This window comes from Pieris napi, chromosome 7, assembly GCF_905475465.1.
Source record: "Pieris napi chromosome 7, ilPieNapi1.2, whole genome shotgun sequence".
Taxonomy (NCBI): Eukaryota; Metazoa; Arthropoda; class Insecta; order Lepidoptera; family Pieridae; genus Pieris; species Pieris napi.
The window spans coordinates 968,745-992,531 of record NC_062240.1 but is presented as its reverse complement, the minus strand read 5'-3'; the positions used below and the strand labels follow the sequence as shown (position 1 = coordinate 992,531).

Genomic DNA, 23,787 nt, shown 5'->3' with positions numbered 1-23,787 from the left:
TTTTCTTAGTGGGAAGTTAAAAAGAAGAATAATAAAAATATGAAAAAAAAAAAAAATAATGAAACATAAAATTTATTTTAATTCGTCCAGCAAAGCGGGCGCGAAACGGCTAGTATTTAAATATTTTTTAAATGTAAAGAATGTTTCTATACAAGCAAAAGTCACTTTAAATTTCATCTTTGCACAACTTGAGCCATACACCATCAATACAATATAGGATAATTTTTAAACGATATCTTCTCAATCTACAGATGTGATTTGCAACCTTCCACCGCTGGGTTAATTGCCACTAAATTTATTAATATTGACCTAAACGTATGTCCGTTTATTAGTGCCGCTTATCATACATATTTTATGAGTGACCCGCCCAGATTTTGCAAGGGTAGGTAGTTGTCATTATTAGAGTCATACAAATTACCTAATACTTACTTAGTGAGAATAGATAGACTCATCGTAACTATTCGAAATGATTTAATACAATGACTCCTTTTCGATACTCTGAGATGTTAATAATTGAATTTTGCTAATAAAACAACTAAACCATACTGTATAGTGCTGAGCGGCCAATCTGTAGGTTATAAATAAGTGAAAGCGCTAATCACTTTACTCAGAGCTTAAAATTATTTATTATGAGGAGAATTGAGGGCTTCTTGTACGCCATAAACACTTTATTACTAAGTTTTTAATTTGTGGTGACAAATACTAATATATAAAAAAAAACAGCCACGTTCCAGCCAGCTTCCTTTATCATCCCGACACATAAAAAAGTGTTGTAACAGTGAAAATAAACAGTTAATTCTGTTAAAGATTTGGAACACGAGATCTCAAAGAAAGAGCTGGGCGGGTCCTACATACACCGACACACGCAAACTATGAATTTTAAATGCCGCTATCCGTACAACAATGAACGCGCTATTCTCATAGACAACGCTCGTAGTCTAACGGTTCTGTTCGCAATTCAGTGATTTACAGAGCTGCGACTTGCAACAGAATAAACGTGGCTCCGAAGAAACCCGCCTTTTGTTACACCGCATTGTAATATTTTTTCGTTACGTACGAACATAATTTTTTGGAAAGTCAAATACAGGACGCATTTCCATTAAGTCTAAGTCTTGCAGCTACTATGAAAGATTGGCGTGTAGAAAGAAAAATCCTTTACACATCCGGGATTCGAACGCACATTCTTAGGGTTAGCAAGTTTAGCTACTAGATAAACTGCTCTTCTATATGATGGTAAAACTATTAGTTATCGCACTTTTTCTTAATTTTGTATACAGTCAAAACCGTTTACGACATTTTTTAGAACAACAATACGGGTTTATTGACAAAAATCAAAGGTCCCAGTTGGATTCGATTGTAATAGGTTCGTAATAATAACGTCATCGGCTGTTACGACTATCGGTTTTTACGACCCCTTCGATGTCGTTATAACAGATTTTGACTGTAATTGTATTAACTAACAGGTAATTCAATCTCAAATTATTGTGCAATAGTTAGGGTCATGAACAGTAGATAAGGCGCATTCGTTACTACGCACAGTTAGATTCTAATTTGTTAGGTACGTGACCACACTTGATGTAACAATTTCGCCACAACCGTAATCTTAAATTGAGAAAAGGTAGATGAACTTTTCCTGATTAAAATTACTAAAACACAAGCCAAAATTTAGCACGTGAAGAGATTTAACTTAACGCGAAAATAGCAAATAGTATACCATTCAAGTACCTACTAAATAGTGTTATTGCAAATCAACAATTTGACAATAATAAAACGATTAATTCTAGTAGAAACTGTATTCAATATGCAATAGAAATCCATCAATACCTATTTATGAACTTTCTTACGTTCTCATTCTGGGTTATTAAAACCATATAATATAAAAATGTTTAAATTGTATGAAGCCCTGATAGATTGCATTGATATGGTTACCGTGCGCCTTCTTAAGTTATGTCATTTTCACACGCGTATATCCTTTCTATAAAATATTTTCATAAGTATGTGATTGTCCTCATTTTAACATGTTTGAGAGCAAAAATAAATTAAAACCTACAACAGATCTTGCACTGCCGGCCTTGCCCTATTACACTTCTATGTAAATATAAATGTACTTGTATAAATATTAGTGAAACATAACGCATCGCCGCGAGATAGCCGGCATTGTTTATTGACGTGGTATGATTTAGAAACTATGGTTCGGATTTAAGCTTAATAAACACTGATTTACGTTGAAATAGAATTAAAAACATCATATGTACGTGAATCTACATATATCAATAGATGTTCCAGCCGTTGTTCCGTCACAAATAACAGTTGCAAAGTAGAAATATATTTAATAATTAAATAATAGTTTATTTGTATTGTTTTATTTCTTTTATCTTTTATAATTATACTGTATATGTGTTTGCACATGCATTGCATTTTTTGTGTCTGTATTTGTTATGTTAGTGTGCCTTAAAATAAATAAATAATATTAAACATGTCAATGTATTTGTGATTAGAAATTTCTTAGAGCTTTTGAGACCTTCGCGATGTGAGAAAATAAAGAGCAGAAGAATTAAAATAAAATCTTAACCGTTATGTTACTTATGCAGAGATTAGAAAGTCTAAGGAGTGTATGGAACCTGGAGATGGCTGCTCATCACAGAGTCGTGATCGTCGCCAGACAATGGACGATTACATATTTTGTGCATAGATAGTGTTAGGAAAGATGCTATGGGCGCGAGCGGAAACACCTCCAAATAACAAAAAAAAATTAAATTTCAAGAATTGTTGCCTTCATGGAGTGAAGGTACTTGTTTAAAGTTTGAGTCGCAAAATCGTTTCTCGGCTAACAAACAAAGTCATATTTAGATATTAAAAATAAAACGTGTTTAGATTACGAATGACAAAACTGAAAACTTCGTTTAATATTTTATTTGAATATAATATAACATTTATTAATGTACTAGTTTATTAGTGTAATGTAATATAATAAAAATTAATTTTGATTTTGATCCTTTTTAATTTTGATTCTTTTTAATAAATTTAAGGATTATTAACAGTAATTTTTTTAATGCATACACATATCATGTAATAATTAATTAATCATATGATATACTTGTTTAATATATTATTCGTTATGCAAATAAAGAGGCTATAATAATAATAATAATAACACTTATTAAACGAACACCTTAGCAAAACAGTAACACTAGACGCCAATGCCTTTATTTTAAAACAAAACAAAGCTCGCACGATTTCGATAAATTTGTTTAATAAAATGAAGCTATAATGGCCCCGTTCCCGGTAGTTTCGAGTTTTACATAAATATTTAATCTATCTCTAAGTGACTTCTTTTGTATGTAATCCCAAACGACTGTTTACTGAACTGTTCTCTCGAGAATGTATTCCGGTTTATTTATAAAGAGTTTTTAAGTAATTATAACATTTTCTATCGATGTTTCTTTCTTTATTACTTATTTAAATGCGTAATAATGTGTGTTTTTTTATTATTTATTTATTAACACTTCGTTGCAAGTATACATACATATAGAACAATTAAATTAATTTAATGAAAAGGAGGCTAACTGGCGGCCTTATCGCATTAAAACGATCTCTTCGAGGTTAAATATTTTTTATGGAAGTGTTGACTCCGGAGAATGTAGTGAAGCGACAATATTACTTTGATATATCGGTACAGACTTTTATACATTCTAACCTAAAACAATGATTGGTCGGGATTCGATCCCACCGAAATACATAAAATAAGTTATATTAACCATTTCATTAATCGAAGATGGCTTTTATCAAATCAATCAAGAAGGCGATCTGATAATAATCATATAATTATAAATACTTAAATAACCAAGAAATTTTTAACAAAGTCTTCTTACCTCTGTCGCCGCCTGTCGCCTTGAGATTTCCAACAATCGTCCCACTCCTCGCATCTTCCCTAACGCGGAAATTGTATCTTGGTTTATCAAACAGCGCCGAACCAACTCCAGCCGGCATCACATTCACGTGAACAACCGCACCTTGAGGAGCCGCCAGGCCACCGCCATCCGTCGCCGATATTTCCAGATCGAACCTTCCATTCGCCTGAATCAGCGCTGGTTTTATCACAAATATCTCTCCAGTGCTCCGGTCTATTCGAAAGACATCATTGTCGTTCCCACCAACGATTCTATATGTGATTGTTCCAAATCTGCCCGAATCAGCATCACTCGCCGAAACAGCAACAATTGGCTCGCTGGTTGATACTCGGCCCTCTTTAAGAGAAACGTTGTAATCTTTCACGGTAAAAGCTGGTACGTTGTCGTTGATATCTAGCAGTTGGATCTTCACCATAGCCGTCGTGGAGAGGCCCCCTGCGAATATATAAATAATTGGTCTCTTGATTGTCTGTATATTGTTGTAATAGGATGTTTAATTGACAGCCGCTTGATTTATTCTGATGTCAACACGTTTTCGCTACAAGTTTCGTGATAATAAAATGATTGGTCATGTACATGTAGTTTTTGTTTTGATAACTTTAACATTGTAGCGCATGGGTTGTATATCAAACAAATCGTAGATAAATCAAAGTAAGGTTTTATATTTTTAATTATGGCTATACGATTGGCTGGGTATGAGAATTTGATACAATTTGTTGTTGTGATACAATTTCAAAGTAAAGTCCAATTTGTTCATTTTACTCCACGATATTTTTTCTTGTTTAAACAAATTGACTGAAAGTTTGAGACACTTTATATTTCTATGTAAACTAACGCCAAATTATTAATTTATTTACATACAAAATGCATACTTTATTCTAAAAGATAGCAACTAAACATCTCAAACAAGTTGCAAAATATACCTAAGACATTTCCCAAATCTTGTTTGAATTTAGAACTAATCCGCGATACACAAAATTCCTTTAACGACGAGTTGATATAAAAACGCGCAGTAATAGTTCTGCCCCCTCGGCGCATAAATCAAGGAGGTTTGCAGGGACAAGAGCCGACGGACACTTTCGGAATTTATTCTCATGCCATTTCGTTGGTGCTTTATTTTAAACCTTATATGCATACGTATAGCTGTCACAGGTGAACTTATTGCTTCCAATTGATAATGAATGGGTAGGGTGGATCTTTGTTCTCCTTAGCGCTATGCTACATTACAGTTAATTGTATTTTTTGTTGCTGATAACGATACCTGACGACCTTATATTTCTAGGTTTTATTGGGATTACAATGATACGCAGCTTACAATTACTTTTCACACTGGACTTTACTTGCATCAAGTACCTACTAAAAAGTATTTTCACTTTAAACTTTATATGTAACTATAATTAAGACTTTTTTGCTGATACCCAGTATATTATATATAGAAATTTGTTTTAGTTACATAACCTAACTTTATCTAATACATCAGATGTGCCGGTTGGTGATCAGCGTGTGAAGACACATAGACCCCTTCCAGCTGCTTCCATTCTTTTCTAATGTTAGCTCTTCTTGTCCAAGGTATATATTGTAATAGTCCAATAGTAAAATTATTGTAATCCAGTACTTTTCGAGCTTAGTAACAACAGTTCTTTATTTTATATATAATAAAGGTAATTCTTACCCTCTAAGATATATAAAATAAATCATGTATTATTTGATATAAATGTTAACGAACCTCTATCAGTAGCGATAACAGGAAACTCAAAGTCTGCATTTGCTTCATGATCTAAAGGTGCTGCTATGCAAAGGTCTCCAGAATCAGGCTTCACGACGAATTGGGGTCTGGCCAGACCTTCCCCTAGTGTATAGTTGACGACAGCGTTCACACCACAATCAGGGTCTATCGCTGACATCTGAAAAACAAATAAATGTTTAGAATATAAAAGCAGTTAGCTTTACACACCAAAAAGTATAATATGTTTAGACGCATTAAAAAAGGAAACATCCGATATTCAATCAAACGTGATTAGCGGTTTCGTGGTAAGCTGGGTGGTAGTAAGTTTGACTCTTGGTTAGTAACTGTTTCAATTACAAGGCAGATCACATTGCCTTTAAAAGAAAAGACGTAAATTGGCTCCACCCATACCCACTTACGGATGTAACGACACCTCAATGATCAAATTTCGTTTCGTTTCGTTTACGGTTTATACTCGTAAGTATAAAAAAAAATATAACTGACAGCAAAAAAGTGTTGTCAATCTTTTTCGGGTTTCTGGGCTCTATAAAGAAAGCTCTATATTTACAATCAAATAAAACTAATCAAAATCGATAAGAATGCACAATTTCGATAGGGGCAATTCCGTGATCATTCCTCATTCATTCTCCATTTCTAATTCCACATAATCAGAATCTAGAAAGCCAATTTGTCGGAGCGAACCATCCAATAGTACCGCGAACACACCACAAATAATTGTCTAGCGTCTTGGAGATAAGAATCGTAATTAATTAGTATTTAATTCTACTTGATCCTCGGACTGTGAGGTCCGGTCGGTGGTATGGCATCCTGCAGTGTTGCTTTTGCGATGACCACTTTAATACTTTATATTATTTATTGATTATATGAAGATCAAGAAATTTCCTTCTATAGACGGTAAAAAGAAGACTTACAAACGATGTCTTCTAGTAGCAAGAATTATTTTGGGAAAAATGCAATTGCAAAGCTTCTAAAATTGTATAAGAGAAAGAAGAAATGAGAGCGTAGGAATTATTAGATAGAGACGGAATGCGTTTTCCAACCACCGTAAAATATAATTTTTGCGTAAATTTTGCCTTCTAAAAAACAAATTCAAAATTTCAACATTCCTTAAATATCTGAGAAACAGGCTTTCATGACACTAAGGACTGCAGTTATTTTTTATTACACATGAATGTTTAATCTAAAGGAATTGTATCGTTCTTTTTCCTGAATATTTAACATAATTAATTTGATTGTGGAAGATAAGGATATTCAGTATCCATATTCAGACTTAAACTCTAGCTATTTTAAACTTAAACTCTTGTTTAATATAACTAAGGATTGATAATAAAATTTAATTACTACAAAAATAAGTTTAACCGCTTTCATGGTTATTAGACTGAACTAAATGACGTCGACGACATTTTGAAAAATGGGCATCTATATTAATTTCCATAACAGCGGTGCAGACGTGAGACACACAATAAAACAGGTGTTATTAAATTAATCGGCATTTTCAAAGCTTGCCGCCTTTAGTCTCGATAACAGTCACGTTATCTGAATCAAAATAATATCACATTTCTAAATGTATTTCGATTGTATCTAAAATAAAACCAATTGGCACTGAAGGTGTTAAGTGGCCAAAAAAGACGATTGCTACGCTACAACGCCGATAATTAGCACGAAATCATCCTTTTCCCCTTCGATAGCTCGCGAGAAATGTGTCAAAAACATTCAGAAGAAATTGTCGCTTGCTGCTTAAGGAATTTGGTGTATAATTGCATGAAATAATTTGTCAAGCTCGTATTACCGATCGTGGTTTGCATGTGACAACGTCCCTTGATTAATTGCGTCCGTGTGTAAAAAGATAAATGGTTTTACAATTGTGTTTGGTCGATAATCGCCTTTGTTGTAAGGTAATAGGGAAACTGTTAGCTGATATCGAGATGTAATGTTTATATTAGTAATTTCACACGTTCCTGTTGTCTTTATGGGAGTGAATTATTTCTCCGTTGCTGTTGATTAGAATTATTGCCTGCGAATGCAATTTTACTTGGGCATAAAGAAACGTGAACTCCACTGAACCCTACACATTACACGATGATAGTTAAAAATACAAAACTTGTCTTAATTTTATCCGTTTAAAAAAGTGGATTGAATAAAATCGTTGTAGCTCTGAAGTTTAAACACTCAAAATTGTGTCAATAAAACACATAATCCAACCGTTGAATATTCAGATAAACGCAACAATGTCATAAAAACATACCAAAAGCGTACTTAAGTTGTTTATATTTAAATTTTCAATCGTTGACACTCGTTATTACCGGCTACCTCTGTAAAAGATAAGAGTAGCCACAATGAGATTTATTGCATACTCTCTTTAGTTTAAAACGTTTTTATAAAGGTGTTTCGCGATCGCCCCACGCGTCTCAATTAGGCCCTTTAATGGGGCCGCTAATATTTTCGCCTGCGACACTTGAGAGATTAAAATCGACGCTTAGACTGTCCGAGGTTTATTGACTTATATATATATTGCATTACCTATTTCTGTAGCGCCTTGTTTTATCGGAAAATAAGTATTCTTTATTTAAAATTCAAAAATGTACAAATGTTTAGATTTAAAGAAAACACTTTTTTACCGGGTTGATGTTTATAACAATACATAACTTCAATCCGGTAAAAAAAAGGTTTTCTTTAAATGTGTAAAAGTTATGTTAATAAAAGACAGTAAAATGTTTAGATTTAAAGTCCAAACACTTTTATTTTTGTTAAATATATAATTTTATTTAACGTATCAAAATAAATTTCTGTTGATGATCTGTCAAAGAGCAGCACAAGAATGTAATTTTGGGTTATTTGTATCCATGATACTTGTTTTTTTACTCTGTGTAGAATAAAGTGTTATATTGTGCAACAGAAAATCTCAATTTCATTTAATATATTTCGAATCCCAAATAATCAATATTAAATAATTTTTAATTTAATATAGATATATAGTTCCTACCAAATATCATACACATCTGTGGTATTCATAAGATAAAATAGTCTTTAAATTCTTACTCATGCGACTTGGATTTATGAAACATAAGTTGTTGTTCCAGCTTATTTTAAAGTCAGACTTGATGACGAAAAAAGGCCGAGGGACACAAGAGAAATTGGTAATCGTATCCAATCAACAGACCGATATATTAAGCCTTGACATCGACCACAAATAACGATCTCCGGAAAAAATAATTGCTAAATGAATAATGTATAACACAATTGTTGCATTGTCCGCTAGTACGCGTCAAATTTCAAGTTATTTAAATTGTGACTCCATTCGCATCTAAATACGAATGCCTTGTTTACTCAATGCAAACCGTATAATTTGTAACAAAAATAATAAAGATTCTTACCCACTTCGGTCGTCCGTAAAGGACATTGTAATTCAGGCTGATTGGCACACAATAATGGAATCAAACATAAGCCATTTAAAAATTGCCCGCGTTAAAAGGAAAAAGGGTTGCGTCGACAGTGGTTTAAGGAGCAAATAAAATTCGCCGAGGACAATACCAGGGCCCGATACAGAAGGATTTGTATGGCCATTAGTTGCTACAGTTCAAATGTTTAGATATGCGACTCTCATACTTATTGCTCTATTCTTGTGGTTGTTTATCGCATGTTTGTATTTAAATAATTACAAAACGAAAAAGGAAATGTGACCTGCATTCCGTTGCTATCATCGCTTTTAAAATTGTCTTAAATTGATGCTACTGTACTGCGATATTAGGCGGAGAAAGGTTTTTGGGAATTTATAATATTTTAGTTCTTTCATTATTCGAAATATCTATAATTATTTATAATTATATTAAAGCTATTACGTTACAATAATTGAAATAAATAACAGGAATAAAAGCCTCACCCGTGCAATAAAAATAATAAAACTACTAATAATAAATAAAATCATAAAATAAATTGCGATATCATACAAGCGCATTAGAACAAACCCGTTCGTGTAGGTGTCGTCAATATAAAACAGCTAACTATTATGAGCAATTGTTAAAAAACATGTCGTTAAAAGGAGCAATACTAGTCAATTGAGTTATCACAACTAATGAGGAACTGAGCAATCAGCACCAACTATGCGGCAGTACTAGTTCCTTAATGAACCTGCTTTGTCCATAAGAAAAGTTACATGTCACTTAATTTGAAGAACTGCTCTCAGTAACAATGTGTAAAAACTGAGCTAGTACTGACTATGTTTTCTACATCCCAGCTTCGACTGGACACGTCTAGTATGTTGCAGCGAAATCGGAAAACGTTGGTTAACACCGTCAGCAAAACATTTTTTTGATTTTTTTTTGATTGGACAATTCACACCAATTAACCTAGTCAATTAAGCTGGTGAAGCTTGTGTTATGGGTACTAGGCAACGGATATACATACATATTATATATAGATAAACACATAAATACATATTTAAACACCCAAGACCTCAGCACAACACCAAATGCTCATCACATCGATGTTTGTCTCAGCCGGGGGTCCTGACCACTAGACCAATGAGCCGTCAAATTGACGAAATATACAATTTTAAGAATTTCTTTTCTCGTGTTACAAAATGTACTGAATAATATTATCTTCTATGACAATAAGTGATTTGCGTAAAACTTTTACTATGAAGGTTTGAACTTAAACCATAAAATTTTGATGCACTGTTAAATGCTATTTCAATTTCAAATGAATAATGGAAATCTAGTTAAGAGTGATTGTAGATAGGATACAACAATTATTTTTAATCGCGTCTTCAGTACATAAAGTATTAAAATTCCCCTATCTTGATATGTATTGGAATTTATAAATGCGATAGGCTCTCGCCTTAACAGCGAGAATGTAAACTAGACTTAAATGTAACGTGTCGCTTTTTATAAGTGATCTAGGCAGTGGTATTTTAATGGGGACCCAGTTATTTCAACTTCCAAAATAGTCTTCGCGTTTTTGCCATTCAGTAAGGATCTCTTGTTAGTAGAGATTTTAACAAGACAGATGACGAGCGGACAAGAACGTGTGAGAATATAATTGGTCGATTACAATTTTTATAATTGTTTATCTTTAATACTAAATCTTCCTGTTTGAGGGCTGACACCTGCGTCAATATTTTGTGACTTTAAAATAGCGATCCCGATTTCAATAGCTTTTGTACCCAATTACCAAATATTTGTATATAATGTTTTTTTATAGAACAGGGGTAAACGGGTAGGAGGCTCATCTGATGTTAAGTGATACGGCCGCCCATGGACACTCTCAATGCCAGAGGACTCGCGAGTGCGTTGCCGGCCTTTTAAGAATTGGTGCGATATTTTCTTGAAGGACCCTAAGTCCTTAGTAATAATAATAATAATATAAGTCGTTCTTGAATCGACTTCCGGGTTAAGTTCTAGTACAGATGAATCGAATGGTTAAATTGGGATACTAAGGGAAAGCTTTTGGGCTATTCATTCAGAAGAAATAAGAGATGTTTTTGGTTATATCATTTATATATATAATTATAAATGTACCCCATACTCATTCATTTGATTCGTTGACTTTTTACATATTTGAACCACGAAATATGTGTTCACAATGGTTTATCCTAATGCTATAGTCAACACAAAAAGTTCATACAAAACACTTAATTAAGTATTATTTTTAAGAGAAACTTCTTCAAGCACAAAAAGAGTAGCTCAAGTGCTTGGAAATATTTTTAATTGACTCTACATGGGGCTGACCTTAAAGGTCTTCGACATTCATTGTACGTGGCTTATTTATTTTAGTTGCCAATATGCGACATTTAACTTTGTTTCCAATACAAGACTTTTGTGGTACTAAGTTTTTTTATCAAACAAAAGTAAATAAATATAATATTAAATCAGTGGCGCTACAACTGGGCCTCAGATTTTTGTATCTGTTTCATGATCATTTGTCAAATAGGCAAGTAGGTGATCAGCCTCCTGTGCCTGACACACGCCGTCGGCTTTTTGAGTCAAAGGCAAGCAGCCGGTTTCCTCAGGATATTTCCCTTCACCGTTCGACCGAATGTTAAATGTGCGCGTAGAAAAAAAGTCTATTAGCGCACGGTTGGCAGCGCAAAATGTTATAAGGACTAAATATTAGATGTTGAAGCGTAAAAGTTACGGACCGATTACAATAAAGCTATCCACCAGCTTGACGCGAGGACTGTGGGGCTGGGTCTTCACTGAAAGCCCTCTGCTATTTAGATGGAGGATAGATGGGTTCGAGACACACTAAAAACACCCTAGCCCTCCACGCGCCCTTAAGATGAGCCCTCGGGGTTCGCCAAGGTATTCAACCCAAGAACCACTAAAACTCTACATTACCCCGTAGTAACATAAATTACATGTGAAGCCGGGTCTGTCTGCATATTTTGACATTTCCATTATTATAGTAAGTAGGCAGGCGGTATCCAAATTCCAATACATTAGCATACTTTGCCGTTTAGCAGTTTCTTGCTGTGTTTATGCAAATTCGTTATTTCATTATCGATAATTCAATCCAGGATTTGTAGGCAGTGTCATAATTATGGCTAATAGTTTGGATAACATTGAGTAATATATTAAATTGGGTTTAATATATTACTCAGTGTAATTTTACCGTGACTGTAGTGTGATATTTGGGTTATAGATATTTGTAAATAAGCCTGTTTAAAATAAATAGCTATTTTTTGTTTTTATACTGAGATGAAAACAATTAGTTAAAACAGTGCAATTCTTGGGAAAGCTTTAGGTGTATTGATTTATTCTTTTGGTAATTTGTCTGAAATATACCGATTATTGTTGAAGTCTATTATTTTTAAATACAATAAATATATGTATGTAGACAACCTCAAGGAGGGGTACCCAAAACGCGCTGGAAATTTATCATTCCGGAGGCAAATACCAAGGCGAAGCTTTTTTGGGTCGCAAAGAAAGCGCAGTGAGTGATAGAGTGTAAAAGCATAGACGAAGCTCACACGAAAATAATTCGCGAATGTATAAGCGATCGTAACCCATTTATACAAGCTATATATATATAGCTATATACGAAAATCTACAGTTATAAATGTATCTCTAGTAATAAATAAGAAGTGAATCATATTTGAAATAAAAATCATTCGACATTTTTTATATTATCACAACAGGTTTCGGCTATCGGGTTTCAGAATGGTGGTGATGTGTATAATGTGCGCTTGCACATCGAATATAAATGGATTTGACGCTTCTGACGTGAAGCCTTATCTTATATTTGAACAAGTTAATGCCCGGACGTTGGCTGCGTTTAATTAGAATAAAGTTTGTATGTATTGAATATTGTGGAAAATGTATTTATTTTATTTACACTTCGTTGTATTATATATACAGAAACATCAAAACATCAGTGGCGCTACAACCTTTTTTTAGTTCTGGGCCTCAGATTTCTGTATCTGTTTCATGATCATTCATCAATCTAATAGGCAAGTAGGTGATTAGCCTCCTATGCCTGACACACGCCGTCGACTTTTTAAGTCTAATGCAAGCCGGTTTCCTCACGATGTTTTCCTTCACCGTTCGAGCGAATGGTAAATGCGCACATTTAAAGACAATCCATTGGTGCACAGCCGGGAATCGAACCTACGACCTCAGGGATTGAAAGGGGATGACGGAATCAGATTGTGCCCGTGGAGCATTCTATATAAATCTAACCGTTAAACTCTTTTCTACAATTTCAAGAGGAGGAAAATACTTAGTTTAAATAATCTCTTAGCCGACAGATGAAATACCGTTAAATTGGCGTCAATAATAAAAATGCGTTTATTAGTTTTAATTTATTTAATTAGCATTCTATCATTGCTAATTAGGTTCAGTAAACTAGATTTTGATTAAATATTTTATGGGGTAACATGATATTATGTACGTTTTGCATAATAATTTATTGATAACGACCATTAAGTGTTGTTGAATGTCTTAATTTTTATTCAAATGCATGTTATTTAGTATACCAGCATTATAGGTTTATTTGTAGACGAGTGTTGGCCTAGTGGCTTCAGCGTGCTACTCTCATCAGTTTGATCACCGGCCACCAATGGACTTTCTTTCTATGTGCGCATTTAACAATTGGAAGACATCGTGAGGAAACCGGCTTGCCTTAGACCCAAAAACATCCACGGCGTGTATCAGATACAGGAGGCTGATCACCTACTTGTCTATTTTACAAAATATGATAATGAATCAGATACAAAAATCTGAGGGCCAGATCTAAAAAGTTTGTAGCGCCACTGATTTATCTATGTATCTATCTCCAATAGGCAGACTTTCATGTATTCCTTCAGGCAGACATGATCTTTATGTCTGACACAGTGAGTTTAACGTTTTATACTTTATTTAGATTTTTTTTTGGACCACAAAATTGACATACATACATAAATGTCAAAAGCGGTGCCGTCCCTATAAAAACATGTGGACACGACCAGCGAAATCAAGTAGATACAAAAAACAGTGTTTAGATACTTAAAGGTTAATAAGTTAGGATAAGAATGAGTAAAACACGTATTTTTTTAATTCAATTAGTATTTCTAAAGAATCAAAAACTTTATTTAGTAATCTGAGGCCCCATTAGCTTCAATAATTGAAGTCTGAGTTGCCCATTACTTCTAAAGCTTGAGTGCGGACGTTATCAGTCTGATTAAAAATTAAACACGCGCAATATGCAAATGCATTTCTCATTAACATTTTGACACAACGTGGGTACATACAATCGATATTATCAAGGCCACAACCTATTCTAAAATCAGTACCCTACCCACGCCGCTCCTAATTTTCATAACCAGTTCGTTTTTCACTTGTCAACTTAAAAGTCGGCATCCGAGTTTTTTGCGCGGCAACTTTTTAAACTCAGATTGACGATGACAAGGATATAGATGAAATGTGAGATTCGAGCGAATCCTTTTTGGAGGTATAAATATGGTATTGTCTCTGGCTAGAGTGGCCGCGAATTTCAAGTATAAATTGACAGGTGCTGCGCCGGTTTTCAATGCTCTTTATAATCAGTATAAACTAGCTTTACATGAAAATAATGGTTTCCTAATTCAATTTTCAGCGTACTTTTAAAGTCTAGTTCAAAATGCAATTCCACAGATAAAGAAACGTGGAATAATAGCTGTATATATATTACCTATGTCATACTAGTTGCATAATATTAATAATCTGTATTGATAAGTTTGACACTAATTCAATAATCTTACCTGTTTAGATAATGCGGTGAGGAAATCAAATGATAGTTGTGAGAGGGAAAGCTGTTAAATACACCTACGTTAATAATTTGATAATTGAATGTTGATTGATAATATTTTATTATTTAAAGTTATTAATATAGCGATTCCATCTCTAAAGCATGAGTTACTTTTGTAAAAAGTATATTTTTATTATCCCTTAAGAGACGATAGAACTTTACACGAGGGCTTTAAACATTAACAGGTCTAGTCACAATTTATTTAATAAAAAATCTTGTCAAAAGGTTATTTGGGAGATAATATATCGTGTGTTTTCAAAATATAACTACTATTGTTATTGATATGTCAGAGTACATCATCACACATATACAAGACGTCTTTTAAATAGTGAATTCACACATATAAAGAGCATTACCAAGCCATAAACTAAACCTGATACTAATTGTAATCAAGTTGAATATTGCAGACACGAGATCCATTAACGGCATCTCATTATTCTGTGGCGAGTATAAATCTCTGTAATGCTTCTATCTTATAAATCTCTTGCTGCTTAATTAGAATGCTTACTTTGTCCTTGTCTAAGAACCTGTACTGTATGGATGCGGTTACTGATGTAATTATATTGTATACTAGCTGACTTGGCAAATGTCGTTTTGCCATGTATATTATGTCTAACTACATTTTTTAGTTCAATAACAATAACTATCTGCTATAAAAAAAATAGGGGTTGACCGTAGAGGGGTGACAATTTAGGGTTGTATGTATTTTTTATGCTGTATCATGAAAAACAAAAAGTTTTGTCTGAAAACTAAAATTTTAGGGGTACCACCCTTAACATTTAGAGGGATGAAAAATAGATGTTGTCCGATTCTCAGAGTTACTGAATATGCATAATCGGTTGAGCCGTTTCGGAGGATTATGGAGACGAACATTGTGACACGAGAATTTTATATATTATATAAGGTATTCTTATTCCATATAAGAATACATTTGAGTACCTTCTATTATTTACACCCATAGAAGGTTCTTGTATGGATCAAAGTCAAAAGAACTAGCCAAGAACTTTCGAATCATCCATTGATTTAGAAACTTATTTCTATTAAGGAGTAGTAATTTTATTGAATTTTCAAATATATTAATAAATTGAAAAAGTTTTTTGTTTCTGCTATTTAAGAGGTATGCATCTCACTCTGAGGTCGTGCGTTCGAACACGGCTATGCATAATGCAATGAATTTTTCTAAGTGCGAATTTAATACTAGTTCGTATGGTGAAGGAAAACATTGTGAGGAAATGCATGCCACACTTGACGGCGTGTGTCAGGCACAGGAGGCTATTCACCTATTAGCCTATAACGATTTAAATATGCAGAAATCTGAGGTCAAGAACCTAGTTGTAGCCACTGTTCAGTTATTATCTGAATATATATAATTTAAGGTAGAATATAATATTTAAAGTAGTTAATAGCCTTGAAGTAAAGTCGTGATAATATACAATTAGGTATTTATAGGTTAAAATGCAAATTTATTAAATATAGCTATTTATATCTTGGATACTAATATAAAACTTTAAGAAAAAAGATAAAGTAGGGATAGTGATACCTTTGATTTAGTAAATAGTAGAAAAAAGAAACTGCAAAAATTATATTTGAATTGCTTTGAAAAATAGCATATCCAATGTTGGTTTTTGAATGTAATTACAATGATACATTACAGTGAGACCACACATAGATCTCATATTTAAGCTCACTTCGTATAACTAAAGTTAAAATACTTGATATAATACTTGATTTATTTATTCAAGTTTAGCACATCATACATAATACTATATCTACCGTATATGTTACAAACTCTGTTATGTAAAATGTAAGACAATTTTTGTTAAGTAGAAAAAAATACTGGCAAAACAGCCGTTAATCCGCTGTTCCGTAATGACGCAATTGATTTGATAAAATAATGTTTATTACCCTAATAAATATATTATTGCCCTTATTTACGTTTATATAATTTATGTAATTATAACATAATAATTATAAAGTAGTGATTAAAGTTAGTTATTTATTTGCTACTGCTAGTAGTAGTAGCATGCCAGAAAGCAATGGAAAGAAGAGTACCAACAATCAAACAGATAAAGAATAAAGCGAAAAAAAATAGACGAAAAACTAAAGTTATGCCTTACATTATGGCCTAAAACAGTGGCAATGGGCGGGGCAAGATGCATAAATGAAAGGTGGACATTAAAGACAATATTCAATAGTTATATGGAAAGGACCAAAGGGTCAAAGGAGAAGAGGCGCCCTAAAAAAAGGTGGATATAAGATATAGAAGCGTTAGCAGGAAGCGGATGGTGAAAGAAAGCCATGGATAAATAAATTAGGAAAATGCTGGAGGAGGTCTTTCTCCGTGAAAGGTTTCAATGAGAAATGACGACTCATTGGTCTAGTGGTCAGTACCCCTGACTGCGAATCCATGGGTCCCGGGTTCGATCCCCGGCTGAGACGAACATCGATGTGAGGAGCATTTGGTGTTGTGCTTAGGTCTTGGGCGTTTAAATATGTATTTATATGTCTATCTATCTATAATATGTATGTATATCCGTTGCCTAGTACCCATAACACAAGCTTCACCAGCTTAGCATGGGACTAGGTCAATTGGTGTGAATTGTAAAAAAAAAATGGTACAGAAGGAAGTAAGCATATCGAGTAACTAAAAAAAATTAAATAATAAATCTAAACTATATATTCAACATTTGAAAGGATTGCAAATAAACGGGCTTAATTTATTATAATTACATATTTATTTTTAAATGTATAATTGTTTTTATGTAATTTTGACGTCAAAACGTACATATTGGTATTTTCTATTATATTTTTTAGTATCAAATATAAATAAATTATCAAATTATACATATATGTAGTTACGACCTTATTGAAGTCGGATGTCAGTTAACGGGACATGCGTGTCTCACAATGTCGTAACTCCAGTATTGTGCAATGTATGCAAGAGCAATGTTAATTAAGCCAGTTCTGTGTAAAGTACACAAAACTTGTACCAACACTTGATATAACAAACGTATTTAATTCAAATTAACATTCAATTTGAATATGAAATACTATGTAATTAATTAATAATTATTAGGCATTTAAACTGTTTTAGTTAGAATTTCAATGAGTTCTTGTATATAAGAATAGTATTTTTATTTAATTAATATTCAGCTTAAGTGTTTATTTGTTTGGGTCTTTATATTTTTATCTTTGTGTTGAATACACCATTTTTAAGTAACGCAAGCATCATATAATTACGCGATAGCAAATCTACGTTCACAGCTAGTTATAAGAGTCACAGAATTAAAATTTTTACTATCAATATTGAAAATATTTATTGAATTCGTTGTCTCGCCTGAAACATACTTAGCTGACATACACGACGAAATAACGTAGTCTCTACTTTTGATCTTATGACTGAAGAAGACCGCTCATCATAATAAACCACTGGCGCCTCAAGCCTTTTTTTGAATGAGGTGAAATTGCGCTTACGCAGTCCCGCGCCATGGTTGTCGGTCTAACTTGACGCGGGGACTGTGCCCCAAAGCCCTCTGCTATTCAGTGAGCGAGACCCTACGGACTAAAAACACCTCAGCCCTTCACCCGCCCTTAATATGGGGCCTTGTGGTTCGCCAGGAATTGTAGCCAAGGGACCCGAACTTATATCCAACATAGAGAGCTCAATCACGACCGGGCCACTCGAGACCGAGACGGCGTCTCAATTCTAAGTGGGTCTTGTCTCAATAATTTTTATTTTATAGAAAGACACCAGCCAGCAGCGTTCTGCGTCTGACCCGCGTCATCGATATTTGGGTTTGTGGCATGTTGGTTTCCTCATCTTTGCCTTCGTAGGAACGAGCGCATAAAGAAGAAAAATTGCATTAGTGCACACCCGTGCTTCGAAAATACGTCCTCAGGGATGAGGGTCGCTGGAGCCACTAGGCCAACACTGCTCAAGAGAAGACATAATCATCGCATACCTATCATGCTTTTCGATCATCACCTCCAAGTGTATCTAAAGACTTTCAGCTATTCCATATAAATGTACAAAAACGATAAGCTGGAAAAGCGAAGTCATCGTTAACGATATGCGCAAATAGCATTCCTTAATCTCGAAGGCTTACGCGGAAATTGCTCCGTCCCACATAATGACTGATGGTGTTAAAATGGCCGCTCTAACGGAGAGATGATCTGATGAACTAATCTAGATATTCTTAGTTATAAATTAGCTGGACTGACGGCTATTTGATGATTCGTATGCGACGTAAACAAATGGATCCTTAGGGTAAACGAGGGTGGCGATGGCGGCTTTCTACGGGCTATTTTTTATATGGAATCGAAAATTAAATGTTTAGATGTAAAATGTATTCGTCAATATATATGAGATGTTTGTCTATTGTCTGTTGTAATTATATATATATAACTACTAGCTGACTCGACAAACGTTGTTTTGCCATGTATATTATTTCTAGGTAACATTTTTTTAGTTCAATAAAAATAACTATCTACTATAATAAAAATTAGAGGTTGATCGTAGAGGGGTGAAAATTAAGGGATGTATAATTTTTTTTATGCTGTATTATAGAAAAATGAAAATAATAATTTAGGGGTGAACCCTTAACATTTAGGGGTTAGTAGCCGATTCTCAGACTTACTGAATATGCATAAAAAATTTCAAGAATCGGTCGAGCCGTTTCGGAGGAGTATGGGAACGAACATTGTGTCACGACCATTTTATATATTAGATTATTTTTTAATATGTGATACCTACCACGTTAAGCTTGATTAGAGTTATTATATTCTTTGCTTTAAATCTTAGATTTTTGTGAATTAATTATTTAGAGAATCAAAATGTAAGTTTAATGGTTAAGAAATTGTAAAATGGAAGCGTGTAAAGTTAATTTACGTTCGGCTAGATTCCCGGTCTTGTAAGTGACAGGTAAACACTTGCTTTAAGGTAATGCGTAGGATCGGAACTGAGGGCTGTTAAATAGTGTTGCTAGAAATAAATTATATTTGTGTAAGAAAGATGGGACGAACGTCGTGATGCTGCTGATTTCGACAGATTTATAAATAGCGCTTAAATATCTAAATAAGACAAAAGTAAAAAAACTGATAAACAGAATCTAGACATTATTTAGATACATACATACATATAAAATAAAATATATAATGAGAGATATCAAAAAAAAAAACAATCAATTTAACATCTTTTCTGTTGAGTGTACTTGGTTATATGAATAAATTTATTTTGAGTTTGATTTAGAGGCAAATGGGCGGCACACTTGATGTTAAGTGATGGCCGTCCATGGACATTCACACTGCTAGATTCTCAAATGCGTTGCCGGCCTTTTTACCGTAATATTCTTTACATGACAAAAGAACTAGTCAGCTAGTTTCCATACCAAGTTTTGAAACAAAGCAATATAAATGCCATATTATTAAACTTATAATAACGATTTATTAATCTATGTAAACATATTTATCACCTCGTATCTAGTTAGATGCAATGTTTTCCGTCGTTGTAATTTATATCCAAAGCCCTGTTATCCAATTTCGATTGCAGAATCGCGAGATTAGTTTCAAATCGTAACTGTTTTAAGGCTTCATTAATTAAATCGAAGAGGTTTCGCTAACTGCGTTTAACTAAGGAAAGCTACAGTTATCTTGGTGTGATGATGATGGGGCTCTAAAAATATGACGTGTCCGTTTTAGATATTTGGCCTCGTAGTAATGGAACTACTGAATCGTTTATTAAAACCTAAACATAACATTCAAATATACAATTTTTTTATCCTATGTAGTAATTCAAAATCAAAATTAATAAAAAGTGTGGTCCCTGTGGCAGTGTACCTTTAATAGCATTTCCTCTATTATTCCCTTTATTTTAATTTACTTACTACTGATTAAATTACCTTGAACACTCGTTTTATAACGGTTTAATTGAAACGTATACGTAGTAATTCGAATAGGTTCGTACATTTCTGATCTTTGAAACTTTTCACTATTTTGTGTTTAATGTAATAGACTAAAGATTATAACAAACACGTAAGACACTGTATATGTTTTGTGTAAATATATCTTATATGCAAAATGAAATTAACACTTTCCTTTCATTGTAGGTAACGAAAGACCAACACAATTCCCCCTTTCAATTCCCTAACACAAAAAGACACAACTCCTTAAAATAAAATAAAATAGTATAAATATAAATATTTTGAAGTATTTTCTTAAGCTTATTGTGCGATTTCGCGATAAGTAACATCTAACAAGAGATTGTAACATGGAGCCCATATCCCTAGGCTTAATAACGGATTGCGATACGCGTTAGGGTCACCGCAGACATGGTAATAATAAAATTTGTGTAGTTTAACAAGCAAAATTAATAAAACACAAAATGGTAATTTATTATTTAAAATAATATTGCTTTTTTTATTGCGTCGATTAGATCATAAGTGTAAAATATTAGGATTATCCGAATTTTTAAAATGATAACACGATTAACATGTCAGCCTCTGTAATGTATTATTATATAAAGTGAAGAAAAGTTAATTTAAATTAAATAACCTGTCAAAATGAATAGACCTTTAAATCATGCAGTAAATAGTTAACGAGAAAAAAAACACTGGCGCAATAACAAAATAAAAAATAGGCAAGTAGGTGATCCTGTGCCTGAAAACCTAATAAATAGTTTAATATAGGTTTTGTTAAAACATGTCTGCGAAGACCTTAAGTTGTACAGCAGTGGGTCAGTAGATATCAGTTATTGAATACTTAATGTATAAGGTCGCGAGAGTATTGTTACTAGAAAATCTAGAAACACGAATAAATCAAATGGTTTCTCTTGAACAGGACTGTAACAGATTTATTAGGGTCGAGATTATTGAGTACCAGTTAATATCGTAGACATGGGCGGATCGTGAATTTGTGGGGCTCTGGACTATTACGGGGAAGTCCCCCAGACACACACGCGAAAAACAAATTTCAGATAAAAAAAATTTATTAAAAATATTGCCTATTGTATTCAGTAGGGTCTGGGGGCTCTTTGTATTCGGACCTGGGCTTCAGACAAAAAGCCTAGAAGTAGCCTGTTTAAGAAATATATAAAGAAATTTCGTTGTTCATTCAATGGTAATATGCTTAACACTACATACAACTTTTAAGCTATTGCATAGCTTTTATCGCGGGCCCCGAGCGTGAAGACCGAATCAAGAAATTCCATAACGAAAAAAACCTTGCGCGTTAGAGCGGGACAGAACGCATACTGCGTATACACATCTCTCTGAGATCGGTGCAGCCGGTGCGCGTTGGAGTGAGACAGACTATATAGGCGAGTTAGTCTGGTAGAGTGGTAGACACTCTGCGCCCGACTGCCGACCTGTGCGGACGTCTGCTCCTGCCAACGCGCCATCCTGCTGCCATCTCGCTCACTCGCTGTGAGTCATCGCCGCTTGCCGCTGTACAGTGCGCACGCGCTGTCCGACTGCTGCCCTTGCTGCCCGCTGCCCTCTCATTGGTCGCTTCGCGTCTTCGGTGATTGGACATCGTGTTGAAGGCTGCAATTTATGAGCGCGGGTTTACCTGCGGCCGTCCGATAGCCACCTAACGGTGCCAAACGGTTATCGAACGGTTAACGCCTTGTGCGGGTGTTTTGTCCGGGGTGCATACACCGTGCCTTTTTCAAGGCGCGAATCAGCCCCTCCGCTTCCTCCAAGTCCTGTGCGCAGCCGGGCCTCCTAGTAGGCACTTATTAGGGAGTAGGAACTCCAACTACTCTCTTGAAACCGGCTTCAATCAGGTCCACTGTTGGACGGGTCCTGTCACTTCCGCGGGGGCTCTACTTACCCAAACCCCTGCGGGCTGGTTAGGTCTGTGACAAACCTCACCTCCGCTATCACCAGCGGAGACACATACATATTAGGGCAAACCACAGCTTAGGTACTCACACGTTAGACGTAGGTACACACTCGCCGCCAAACTGTATTGCTTCCCGCATACAGGATGGCGTCCGAGGTTCAACCGCCCGACTTAAATAAAATATTTTCATTTTTAAAAGAGCGTTTTCCTGACGCTATCAAAGCCTTTTACGAGTCAGAGTGCACTGACTCACCCCGTTCGCCGTCTCCGTCGCCGCGTAAGACGAGAAAAAATGCCTCCGCGAAGGCATCGCGTAAAAATAGTTTAATATCAACCGACCAATCCCGTGCTCGCTCGCGCTCGCGCTCACCACTCCCTGAAGTGGGAAGCGCAAGCGATGGGGAGACGGATCTAGCGCGTCCTTTGTCGGCAATGTCGGCCCAATCCGCTCCGGCGGAAACGGTTGACGAAGCCGTTCTTTCATCATCCTCGGAATCCGACGGATTCCAAACCGTCGGACGTAAGAAAAAGCGTTCGGCCAACGGTGGTCCACCCGCGAAAAGGCCTACACAGCCGACAAACCCTCCGAAGAGGGACATAAGTTCGTTATTATCGGACAAACCTGCGCCCTCCGCCCCCGCGGCGGATCGCATCAAAACCCCCCCGCCCGTCTATGTTAGGGACAAGGGCGTATGGCCCACCCTCTCAAAGCTTCTCGACACTAAGTCGATTAGTTATAAAGCCCGTACGTTAAGGGATAACATTTGTATACAGGTGTCCTCACCTGAGCACCACCGGTTCCTTACCTCCTACCTTCGCTCCGAAGGTATCGGTGGTCATACTTTCCCCCTGCCCGAGGAACGCGTCCTTAGGGTAGTCATTAAGGGCATCCCGAAGGAAATAGACTCCGGGGTCGTCCAATCAGACCTGACCGAGCAAGGATACCCCGTAAGGGATGTTTTCCGTATGCTAAACCGCACCACCAAAGAAGAGTACGATATGGTTCTTGTAGTCCTAGACCCTACTCCG

The 23,787-nt window shown here is 35.0% G+C and overlaps 1 protein-coding gene across 2 annotated transcripts in view; it reads right to left on the bottom strand.

The window, feature by feature from the left end:
* The window catches only part of LOC125051255 (protein dachsous), a 237,852-nt gene that overhangs the window by 18,456 nt on the left and 195,609 nt on the right, over nucleotides 1-23,787 (bottom strand). For both annotated transcript variants that reach the window (XM_047651467.1, XM_047651468.1), the window contains exons 3-4: nucleotides 5,638-5,815; nucleotides 3,873-4,346 (exon numbers count right to left, since the gene is read on the bottom strand). In XM_047651467.1, coding sequence (XP_047507423.1) covers nucleotides 3,873-4,346; nucleotides 5,638-5,815 — 652 coding nt within the window. The remainder of the gene's footprint in view (nucleotides 1-3,872; nucleotides 4,347-5,637; nucleotides 5,816-23,787) is intronic.